Source organism: Sceloporus occidentalis, unplaced genomic scaffold (assembly GCF_023333645.1).
Source record: "Sceloporus occidentalis isolate IW3139 unplaced genomic scaffold, rSceOcc1.0.p SCAF_45, whole genome shotgun sequence".
Taxonomy (NCBI): domain Eukaryota; kingdom Metazoa; phylum Chordata; class Lepidosauria; order Squamata; family Phrynosomatidae; genus Sceloporus; species Sceloporus occidentalis.
In genome coordinates, this window is record NW_028317025.1 from 4,687,271 (window position 1) to 4,699,926 (window position 12,656).

At 37.6% G+C, this 12,656-nt stretch overlaps 1 protein-coding gene across 1 annotated transcript in view; it reads right to left on the minus strand.

Annotated features, from left to right (window-relative positions):
* Nucleotides 1-5,124: 5,124 nt before the first annotated feature.
* The window catches only part of INSR (insulin receptor), a 52,246-nt gene continuing 44,714 nt past the window's right edge, over nt 5,125-12,656 (minus strand). The window contains exons 11-21 of the mRNA XM_089490487.1: nt 11,852-12,126; nt 10,944-11,083; nt 9,917-10,076; nt 9,221-9,320; nt 8,130-8,197; nt 7,653-7,882; nt 7,458-7,568; nt 7,085-7,244; nt 6,329-6,458; nt 6,077-6,211; nt 5,125-5,452 (exon numbers count right to left, since the gene is read on the minus strand). Of these exons, the coding sequence (XP_089346613.1) occupies nt 5,125-5,452; nt 6,077-6,211; nt 6,329-6,458; nt 7,085-7,244; nt 7,458-7,568; nt 7,653-7,882; nt 8,130-8,197; nt 9,221-9,320; nt 9,917-10,076; nt 10,944-11,083; nt 11,852-12,126 (1,837 nt within the window). The remainder of the gene's footprint in view (nt 5,453-6,076; nt 6,212-6,328; nt 6,459-7,084; nt 7,245-7,457; nt 7,569-7,652; nt 7,883-8,129; nt 8,198-9,220; nt 9,321-9,916; nt 10,077-10,943; nt 11,084-11,851; nt 12,127-12,656) is intronic.

The following is a 12,656-nucleotide window of genomic DNA, read 5'->3' on the forward strand; positions in this document are numbered from 1 at the left end:
ACAAAAACAACGCCTTGATTATACAATACTGATTTTAACAGTAAAAGAATAAAAAATTTCAAACTACCAGTGGGGAACAAAAAAAAAAAAAATTTCTAAAAAAAGAGTAAGGAGCTTTACTGATCGACTGTAGTATACTTGATAAATAAAGAACTTAAGTCCACCACTGGTCATGGGGAACATGAGTCTACCAAATCAGTCATTTAGCACTGCCACAGTGTCAGGCCAAATCTCAGACAATATTAATAAGACAAAAGTGCCTTTAAAACTATACACACACACACACACATATATATATATATATATATATATATATATATATATATATATATATATATATAAAACCAATGAAGTACTTTGGAAGAGGTTCCATGATTTGGTGCATGCACACTACCCCATCTTTGCACGCAGAGATTTCAAGAGCTAAGAAGATTACACTGTGTGTCATGGTATAGTTAAATATACAATAATAAAAAAGCAGTCAGAGTAAGAATAAAAAAAGGAACCAAAGGTCTACAATATCAATCATTGAAACCAAGAAAACTAGGTTTTACACATACATGTATGTATAAAACCTCATACAAACATTTATAATCAGTTTTTATTGGCACGGTTATTCGTAACTGTACTTGTAAAATCTTATTAGGGTCCTGTATATTTTAATGATTTTCTCACAGTAATGTTAAGTCCGAGATCACTTGAAGGAGGTATTTTATTTTTTTTTTTATTTATTTTTTTTAGTAATGGCACAAAACTGAATCCACAGATATCTGCTTGAATGATCTCTGTGTGATAATAGCCTTGCTATTAAAGCGCTTTGGGATAGGGGACTGATAGAGAGACATTTAATTAACAACTCGTGGAAAACCGCAGACTAAAAAACACCATGGAACCTGGTAATCAACCTGATAAGAGGTTTATGCATAGCACAAAATGTCAAAGTATTTATTTTCCCTGCTAATAGACCTAATTTAAAGGGGGGGGGGTCACAGGAAAGATACCAGCTAGGAAAAGAAAAAACAAAAAAATAAACATTTTCTATTTAGCACAAGCAGGTTGTATATAGTGATTGTGATAAAAGTCATACCGGTCTACTCTATTAACCATCACACACGAGAAAGCTTGAGAGGTCTTGGAATCATTACTTGTTTTTAAAATGCGAGACAGATCCAGTAACACGAAACATGTGTTTCACTCAGGTAACTAGCTCAGTGAGGTCACTGGAAGTCCTCGTGGGGGAATAAGTATTACAAATTCTTGCTTTGGAGAAGAAATTAGTAGGTCACTGAACCAGGCATAAGTGGAGCAAACACTTTGCCGGACAATGGCAAAAATGTCAACTAAGATGCCACCACAAAATGATGGATATTGTTAGCTAGGAACTGGTTACTATGAACTCATTACTGGTGATGCCATCATCTTTCCTCTAGATATTGTTTTTTAAGCTTCCAGGGTGAAATGAAAAATATTTACCTATTCATAAGAAAATAAAACAAAAATAGACACCATCTGACTAAAGGTGTTTCATGCCAGAGTGCTCACAGCCTAAATAAATTGCTCTCAAACTGCCCCCAACCCTTTATTTAGTGCCCCTCCCTGATATGGATCAACTATGAAAATCCCAAGGTTGTGTTAATTGAACCCCTACTCTTCCAAAAGGGTTACACCCTATTTATAAAAAGGTACATTGAGGTAGATAGTGTGCTAACACAAAACACATTAAAATAAAATTAAAATTCCTACAACTCCTTAAAGCTATTAATTAAAAATGTGTTTAATATATATATATATTATATATATATATATACATACACACAAAATAATTTGTTACTATGATAGCTAATTAAGTGTCTGTACAGTGATGCTCATTATATTAAAATAAATACAATTTTCTCATAATAAGAAAAATCTCTTGAATTTCAAAAAAAGACAATATATATATATTTTCCCGTACCATTTCCCCCTATATCTGTAGTGTTTTCTAAATTTTCTGAGTAAAGATTATCAGTTTATTTTCTCTATGACTGTCCTGATGCCAGCTAGAATTTTGTTTTCAGGTTAAACAGAGGTAAAATGGAAGGAGTAATGGAAAAAAAAAAAAAAGACAGGAAAAGAGAGTCAGGAAAAGATTCGGATGTGCACTTAAGAAGATTGAGGAGTGTCACCAAAAGTACTGGTGTGATAAAGGAGGCCAGTCAGAAGCCATGGAGGACAAAAAAAACTGTTTACGATAATATGATGTATTTTGATATCTGCAGGCATCATGTGCTGATATTTGCATTATTATTACTTAAATGGCATTCGCTAACCCACGCTGCTCTTTCAATGAAAAACAGAAGTTTGGCCTCCCCTTTATTACGGTGACTGAGGATGGGGACGAATAGAAAGAATTAAAATACTTGCACCACAAGGAGTGAAAGTTAATATGCTGAGTAAATTTAAGTATGTTTAGCATAGATTAGAACACTTTGCAAACCTTCCAGGTTTTGCCTGAAACAAAAGAAAACGAGCAGACTAAATGGGCCAAAAGATTCTCATCTGCAAACACATTCTGTTTGCATGCCTAAACAGTATAATAGGCAAGCATCATCACTGGAAATATTAATCAGGGATTGAACACAATACATTGTATTGAAAGGTATTTGCACAGGATCTATACCAGTGGAAAATGCTAGGCCCTGTAAATGGCAGCGAATAAATAATGAATGAAGCTTTTAGCTGCATTCATTGGGCCCCTGGGCATCGGGACTTTGCACCAGCTATGGTAACTGTAGTTACAGCTCTCTCTACACATTCTGGACGAGAACAGGTTACATACAGTCCTTCCTGCTCTTCCATATAAACAGAGCTACATCCATTATGCTTTGAAACTCAAAATATGTTTTGCAATGCAGTTCCTTCAGTTAGTTCAGACCAAAACCTTCACTGGTAATTTGGGGGGGGGGCACCATTCTGAGAAAGAGCCCACCAAAACAAATACGGGACCTAGTTAAATATTGTGCCACGTCTGTTTTACATGAAAAAACTTTTTTTTTTTTTTTTTTCTTTCCCATTATTCTCTTTTTGACTAGAAGCATCAAATGCGTAACATATACCAGCCACACGGGCCTGCAGATGTGAGGAAAGGATGATGTAAACTTGTAGGTGTTATTAATAGTACAGTTACAATTAGGCACCAAAAGTAGTTTCATAGAGGCGGTGTAGAAGAACGATATGGGAATGGAAAATGGAAAATAACAGAAAAAAGTTATATGGAAGGATACACTGAACAACAAGAACATGTATACATACATATATGTATAACAAGCGGTAGGGATGGGTACGCACAGCATCATGAGGACTTATAGGGAGGGGAATATTTGAAGCAATGCAAAGCCTTATAACACCAAATACATTAAGTTTAATAATTCCTCCCTTAAATGTCTCAACAGATACAGGGTTGTTTTTCTGAATCTCCTGTAATTATGTTGAGATCAGTAGCAGAAGAAAATATAACTGATAGCATAAAAGCATGGCACAATAGTTGGGGTATAATTATAGGACCCAATTTACCGTTGCAATGCATTTTAGTAATTTGTGAGTAGGGGTGAAGGCTTTTTTCCTTTCTTAAACATGTAGTTTTGATTTATTTTTTTTAAATTGTGGATGCAACATCCAGGGAGAAACTAAGCATTTTTTTTTCAAACCATGCTGCAAAGTTCTGTGTCTATGAATATATGTGTGTGTATAATGCACACATACAAACGTATACACACTGTCCCCAGTGTAGGCCAACCCCAACATTTATAATACAATATAGATACAAAAAAAATGTATACAAATATTGGTACATAAAATAAAAAATAAAAAACATATCCCCATAAATCTAGATTTTGCAACAGGGAACGTTTGACCAAAGAACACCCTATTAAAAATGATAAAAATAATATTCACAGATATATTTTAAAAAGGCAACTGCTATATATTAACTTGTTAAAGTATGCACACCAGACAGAAATCCTGAAATAAAAAAAAAAAATATTTTCCATTAACCACAGAGATTAAAAGTGACCACATGTCCCCTTCTCTGCCTGTTGACGTGCAAGGCAGCGAAGAGTTTCAGTACTCTACATAACCCTCTACGTACTGAAAAGGTCCTAAACCACAACAGTGGCTTAAATGGTTAGTAGCTGTTAATAAAACAGTTACCGTTAACTTATTTAGTAACTGCTATACAAGACAGTTACCTGGCTCATCTACATTTTTGTGTGAACACAAGCTGTAGTTCTTGGTAGAAATACAGACCAATAACTTGAGACAGGATGAAGGAATAAGAAGAGGGGGTAATAACAGTTACCACCTGAAGAAGTTTTGTCCCCGCCTCTTTATCCCCCCTCTTCTGTGGTCTCCATTCATACATAGTTGGGAAACCAAACTCATTCAGAGAGGAAACAAATTCATGCATTTTCTGCCAGGTAATTGGTAAGATTTTTTTTCTGGATGGAAAATTCTCAGCAAGTCAGGAAAATAAGATGGATGGTAGTGAGGATAGTGAGGGCATCTGGACTACACCATGTTAAGCAGATCATTCTGCTGTGAAGTAAGTCTAGCTTGTTTTTGATTTACAGAATCTTTTCATACACAGCTCCATTGCATATTCTCATTTTCTTGATTCTTTCTGGAAGCAGCAGCAGCAGCATTGGAGCTCTGTGACTGAGGTCCTCCAATTATAAACACCATAATCCATTAGAGCCATTAGAAAAGTCTTAAACTCCAAAATTCTATTTTGTGAACGCTTCAGTTATTTTGATGTGTGCTTTAAGGTAATCCATGTATTTATAATTTCACCAAGTGTATTCGTTTTATATATTCACTTGCCTGTGAGGGGCCAATAAGTAGGTTTTTGGTTTTTTTAGTGTAGGCGTGTGAAGGGAGTCAGCTCCCCCTCCATCTATTCACAGTTTTGCCCTATAATCCACCTATCAAAATAGGAAAAAAAAAAAAAAAAAAAAGAGAACTCAATGGATTAATGATGCAATATAAACCTGAAATGCGGCATTTGCGTTATGATGTCATAGCCATGGGTGGTTTTCTGTCCTGAGATTTGTCGGAGGGTATTTATATTTTCAAAGAAAGCTGTAAGTGTTAGGATGGGCTGGAACGGGGCAAGGACAGTATACGTCCATTTTTTCTACCACCATTCATGTGCGTGTATGGGATGTGTTCCTCATAGAGGTTGGTTCGAGGTCCTTCATCCCTTAGAGAGCAGGAGGATGGGTCAAGAGGAGTGCTCTCCATGTTTTCAAAATCGATCTCCAGATCATCTGCCTCTGGTGGCTTGTTTTCTTCACTGTAGTAGAAGGAAACCTCCCGATAACTAGGATGGAGATCATCCTTGAGCATTTCGATGATCTCCAGGAAGGTAGGCCTCATCTTGGGGTTGTATTGCCAACACATCTGCATCAGACGGTGCCTATAAAACAAAGTAGCATATACCTCAGTCACTAACATCACAGATAATGTGAACATACTGGATAGCTTTTGGTTTAAAGTACGTCAGTCAATTAGAAAAAAAAAAATTCAAGTAAAAAGTTATACTTTTGAGACAGAAATTCATAACTTAGCTTCCTACCAGATAGAAATGATTTTTAAGAAATTTCAAAAGAGCTAATATAGTTTGGTTGCCAACCCTGCCATCTGAAACTCAAGGCCTCAGAACATAGTTGTGTAGAAAACAAAAAAAGTAAGATGTTACATACAGTAGCAATCTTATCAAGTACTTCTAAATGTTTACCATAAACAATAAAAAACAAATGTATTTTATAATGCTATGTGGTATTGAGTGCACCATGTCGAGTCTAGCATCTCAGCCCACATTTTTGTGGGCTTTTGAGGGTCACCCTAGGAGTTACCAGGATACAATTTTCACATTAAACAGTTTATCATGATGTGTATGCCAGGCAGAAGGACATCATACAGAGTTTGCATGGTCAATGATTCTTACTGCATAAACGTATATTCTGTAAAAAGTTATTTTTGCCGCGCGCTGGTGTAAAAGTACATGGGCTAGACTTATAGTCTTCACCGTGATACTTACAGTCTGGGGGGACAGTTTTCTGGCTGATCAAGGGACCCTCCATCCATGACAAATTTGAGGACCTGCTCATTAGACAGGCCCTGATAAGGCTGTTCAGCTAAGCTTGTGATCTCCCACAGCACCACCCCAAATGACCTGAGAAAGATCAAATGAGAAGTATTTTCCATGAAATATAAATCAATATTTACAAGGCAAATGGCCCGTGTCAAATGCCATTTAAACCATCATTGAAACCTATTGGGAATGACTTACCAAACATCTGAAAAGGTAGTAAAGACCCCGTCCTTCAGGGATTCGGGGGACATCCATCTGACTGGTAGCAACCCCTTTCCTCCTTTCCTGTAGTAGTCTGTCTCATAGATATCACGGGTCATTCCAAAATCTGTACAGTGAAACAGGCACAAAAGATTTGGACACAAAAAATAAGGAGAAGAAATTGCACAGAAATTAGAAAGAATGGAATCCCAAAAATCTTATTTAAAAAATTGTTGGCATAATACATCTATACCTCTGCAGAAGCCATCACATTAAGGTGAAACAGGTGAAAAGCTGCCCTATTCTGCACTTATTTTCTTAAATGACCTGGCTGACCTCTGTGTATCAGGGTGTGATCAGAGAATCTGCAGGGAAACTCGCAGGATAAAATGGAGACAAGATTCCGCCTCCCCTCTATACAAGTGGTTTGTTCCATGGTTACTTTTATTCTGGAACGTGAGCAGGAAGAAGCATGTCACTCGGTCACTGGGTAGACTGCCTTGCTTTGTGGCATATTCTTTATGTATACTGCCCCTACTCCACTTCACATAATTATTCATGTGCTTAATACTTTCTCCAATTGGCATAATCTGCGAGTATGATGTGTATCTTATTAAGGATGGACACAGTAAACAGAAACGCTTAGTGGGATTAATGACTAAAACATCCTTTAATGCAGATAAAGCTAACTGCTATTTTCTGTTTGCTTTAAAATTTAAGAAATACCTGAGCCCAACTATACATGAAGCTTACCACCAATTTTAACTGTGTAATCCTCTCCCACCATACAGTTTCGGGCAGCCAAGTCCCTGTGCACAAACTTTTTGGCATTGAGATATGCCATGCCATCTGAAATCTCTGCTGCCATCTGGATCATTTCCTGGAGGGTGGGAGCAGGACGGCCAGGGTTGTTCTGAGGAGAAAATACATAGTACCACCGTCATAGGATAACTTAATATTCTCAGCAAACCTACAATCCTCTAATTGCATGTTGTACCGTCCTATTGGTTGTAGCCATTCTAACACAATAGCAAATATTTGCATGTCTCAACAAGCCTCTCCCCATGCTCCTTTCAACCTAACCTGCTATCTTTTACCCACTTTCCTAATGAAGAGCCATGCTCACCTCTGCCTCTGGACGTAGTGAGCGCAGGTAACTTTTAAGGTCCCCATGTCCCATCAGTTCCATAACAACAAGGGTCGGCTGACCCTTGGACACAACACCCAAGAGACGGACCTGAAACATAAGATATGTGAATTTGCAGTGTTTTGTTTGAACATCGAATTCCAAAATTATAAGAGCAGCTGATTGATTCCCTACCACGTGGTGGCAGGTGAAAGCCTTCATGACTGAGGCCTCATTCAAAAATTCTATTCTTTCCCGTAGGCTTGCAGATTCATTCACAGTTTTTACAGCCACATGCATTTCTGGCTCTCCTTTAATGATGTCCCTGGCGATTCCCTCGTACACCATCCCAAAAGAGCCCTGTCCCAACTCTTGAAGCAAGGTAATCTTTTCACGTGGCACTTCCCACTCGTCAGGTACGTACACTGTGGAAAAAGCATCTGGTTACTTGGGCTCCTACAATATGTGTTAATATATTGCCTATTCAGTGATTTCTGCATCACAACAAATAAATAGTGAATATTGCAAGGTTTTATTATAAGCCATGGTAATTTGTGAAATATAAAATGCACGATAGCACAGCTAAACCCTATTCTTTTGTATGTTTATTTCCCCATAGAAAATTGTTGTTGAAGGTTTGGTGGTTTTTAAATTTGGTAGCCGTGGACTCACCTTCGCTAGCACTCAGATATTCCGGGTTAGAGGAAGCATATAATGGTCCTGTTGGTCCTTCTGCATCTCTGTGTGAAATATAAAGAATAAGATAGTATATATATGAGGAGAGATTTCAAAATATCACAGCAATTAGTGAATAACTTAAAGGCAAGATACGCCCACACCAGCCATGATTGGGTTAAGGAATAAAAAAAACACAAAAAAAAAAACAAACAGCCTAGAAATCTATTATGGAATACAGACATTTGTTTCACTTGACAAATGTTTAGCAAGCCGACTATGGCCAAACTAAGATCGGTAGTATTCTATGATATCATAAGTTTTTTTGGTGGAAAACACTGCTTGTATCATGATGAAGAACTTAAAATACCAGTTTTTAATCACATCTTAAATATCAATCTCACATGAGGTCTGTAAAGTTTATCTTATTTTGTTGTTCCTCACAGCATATCACACGTGGACATCAATCTGGACTGAATTTGGAGGCACAGGCCACTTTCTATCTAAGTGCCAATTTCCTAAGTGCCACTAAATAGGAGTTTACCAAAGACAGCAAGGTTACAAGGAAGGACAAAGAGGAACTTGGAAGCATCCCTTCGATCAATACCATCTCCTGCCATACCCCTGTTGAGTGTGTTTTCCTGAGCTTTCACTTTATTAAGTCTCTAGTACAATTTCTCCAACACCCCCAATACTGTTATTCTCCATTCATCATGCCCTTAGTCCTCTTGTTTTTATTAGCAGAACCTCACAATAGCGAGTTTTAGAAACCCTAATAATCTTCTTATCTGCATACCTTGCCACTCCTCTTGCCTTCTTTTCAACTTTGCCCTCGAAAGCCCTTTCTCGACAAAATAAACGAAATCCCTGCGCGGCCATTTTTCGGGGAGGGCATTACAATTAATGGCGGTGGCCATTTATTTATTAATGGCGGGCATACCGATGGGGAATGCTGCAGAGTGATAGTGCCATATAAATCAAATAAATATTAAATAAAATCTCAAGTTTCATGTGTGAAATATTAATGGATTCCCTTCTTGGAACAAAAAAAATAAATAATTCGGAAATCAGGAAAAAAAAACACTCACTTCCTTTTCTGAACAACGTAAAATGCCAGTATTATAAGGATGATGACAATAATGACAACTGGACCAATTACGATTTTCAGGATGCTGGTTGGAGAATGTGCTGTGTATAAACATAACAGAAAAACGGAATGTCAGATATTACAATTAAGCAAATGATACACACAACTTAAATACCTTACACTTTTGTAGCTAAATGCATCACTAGAAACGTCATTACTAGTACTGCTGAATGACCAGACACCCTTTTCAGAAAACATTTTGACACAAAAGCCAGCACTGATTGGATTTAGAAACAGACATTGTTTATTTATGTGATTACATTTCTAGACGAAAGAATGAAATCCCAGATCTGCTGAGGTTTATTTGCTTAGAATGAAACATATAGGATAATTTCTTTCTATACCAAATTGGGGGTTGATGGCTTATGTTATGTTAATAAGTAACTATACAAATATAAACCACACACAAAATTCCAATTAAATATTTCAACCTTCATAATAATTCATAGTTTTTTCTTCAGATTTTCGCAGAGCTCACCAAAAAGGTTTTAGAAATATTCTATAACAGAGTGTAAACCACCGTAACAAGCATTACGTATTTCCGCATTCTGCAAGAGTTACTGTTAGGGTGGCAGGATGTTTCCAACTTTTCTTTGGTTCACCCACATATTGACACAAAAGACACAGATTTGCTCACCATTGTCTGGCACTTGGAAATAGGTTGGCTCTGTCCAGGACCCATTCCCAGCAAGGGAAGTGGCCCGAATCTTTACGCTGTAGTTACCCGGGATAGTTACCCGTAACTTTATCCCTTTGTCCACACTGTACTGCTTTTGAGACACGCATGCACTCATCTCCTGAGACAACGAAGGAGAAAATGCCACCATCAATAATCAATGCAAAGACAATTAAATAGAAACACACAGCAACCAATAATCCTGAAACAGACTAGGCCGTGAAAATGGTCACATAGGTTCGAGCAGTGCAAATGCTGTAAAACGAGAACATATATTTCATAGTGATGTAACAGATGTAGTCACATCTAATTTTTATACTGTATATCCCTACTCCCCTTGATTGACAATGACATAATCGTCCCCTTTTCACTGGCAATCCCGCTGATGGCGACCTCGTTCTGTTACTGTACCAAATCGTTACGGAGAAAACGCAAGTACTTTTTGCATGTATAAACAGTAACCTGGCACTCATTCTGTGAATCTGTGATGCCAAGCAGCAAGTGCTATAACAGCTTTTCCCCCAGAGATACTGGGAAAATTAATATAAACATAAAATAAGGCACGTTGCACCTTTCAAAAGGACCTAGGGGTGTAGGCCCAACTTGTTAAAATGTTGGACAATGTTAATCTATCAGTTATTGCTTGAGCTTTTTGTCACCTTTTAAATTTCTCAGAGCAGCCCAAGTTAATTAATCACCACCCTCTGTAGCCTCTGTAGCCACGAAAGATCAATCTGAACATCATCAGAATGAAAGTTTAACAGCTCTTTTAATGTAGAGAGCTGCATATATTTCACACAATATTACTTTAAAACAGCATTGTGATATTATAAATCATCAGCACAAATTGAACTGTTCAGTAATGGATCGCCTTAGCTTAAAATCTTTTTTGGGAGAGTGCAAACAACTCTGTTGTTGGTCTCCTCCTAAGTAGGTATAATTTGCCCATGAATATTGTCACAAACCTTCACAACACAAAAACTGTTACCTCTGTGTCTCCAAGCCTGGAATAATGCACTTCGTACAAGATGGTCAGTCCATTAGGCTCTTTTGGCTCCTGCCACATCAAATGGACGTTGGGCTCTGTGTACTCATAAATTACAGGGCTGACAATGTTGTCCGCTTTAGCTGTGGGATTAGAGAGACATCCTATTAACGTTCATGTGATTTGTTGTCACTGCCAGTTAACGGGACATTAACAGCAGAAAATAAAATGTTAATGTTTTATGTAATTGCATTTGATGTATTTCAATACCTTTAAATCATCAGTGACTTCTTATACCAATAATTAATATATAGGCATCTAACCATGGTAAAAATGTTGGACATAACACTTGGCTGGAGCCGGGATGATCGTTGTGGGCATTGCATGGAAAAGGTCCACATTTAGGAGTTAAGTCAATATATAGGGAGTTTTATGGCAAGCCCTGAGAACTAAGTCACATACGTATAGCTGATTTACCATTATTTAGATGTATTACATTTTTTAAGACAACTTCCAAGCACAAGCTTATTGATTTCTAAACAAAAATTCCTCCAAATGTTTGGGCTTCAAAGATTTTACTAAGATCTTTGTCATACACACTGAAAAGTGCAAAAGATTGTCTGGCAAGTTTGTACTGTAGCACAAAGTAATTCAGGGTAGTAACAAACCCAGCGCAATAAACAAAGGTTTCCAGCAACCCTTAGCACTTTCACACTCTGCACTGTCCCGCTTCCATTCTGAGGCCTGCTAAAGCCTCAGCAGCTGCCAATTAGGCCAGGTGAAGGAGTACAGGCTATGGAGGATTCTGTGTCCCAAATATCTTCCTTCTACTACCCTCCCATAGACTCTGCTACATAAGCTAGATGGGCACTCTTTGCTGTGTCCTTCATTCTATTAATAATTTGACTTACGTTCTGGCATTGTCCTGGCGCTAACATAAGCTGCCACACTACAGCCCATGGAAAGTTCGTGGTTGCAGGCATGGATCTCTATGCGGTAGGCAGTAAAATGCTTTAATCCGGAAATCACCAGTGACTCTTTGAACCAAACCTTCTGTGAATACTTCTTGGTTTCCACATCTTCTGGGCTCCGGGTAGAGGAAACATTGGAAGGAGGAGAGGGTGTCACTTCTTCTGAAGCTGTTGCATTGGCAACACCAAACAAGTCACGGCGTTTCCTGGAAGGTCTGAAAAGCAACAAAAAGAAAATGCTTAGCTTGCTGATAGTATCTCATTGATTTCTTCTGTGATGTTGCTTTGAACTTTAAACCCTGTGCCACGCACAAAATAGTCAAAAACCATTCTAGTTTCATTTATCATTTTTAAAGTCTGCTTTTGTTCTACACTGCTGTACACTGTATGTACATATGAAGAACAGGAGGTCATCATTGATGGTCAGATGATATTTTGGTCTACAATAAAAAAAAACACCAATACCAATGAGCTAATCGAAGAAGTCCTTTCCCTTATAGAACTAAACAAGTCCCTCCGGTTGATCAGGAGGGAGACATCCTAGAGTATGAGAGCTTAGCTTGTTTGTTTTCATGTCGACTCAGACAAACTTCAACGCATACAAAGACTACTGTAATCTGTTACAAACACTGCATTAAATGAAAATTTATATAGAAAATGGCATTTTTAAAACTGTCCTTAATTGATATTAAAAATGAAAACCTATGAAGGAAGTTTCTCTTTTTATTCTTCATATCCTAGTTAC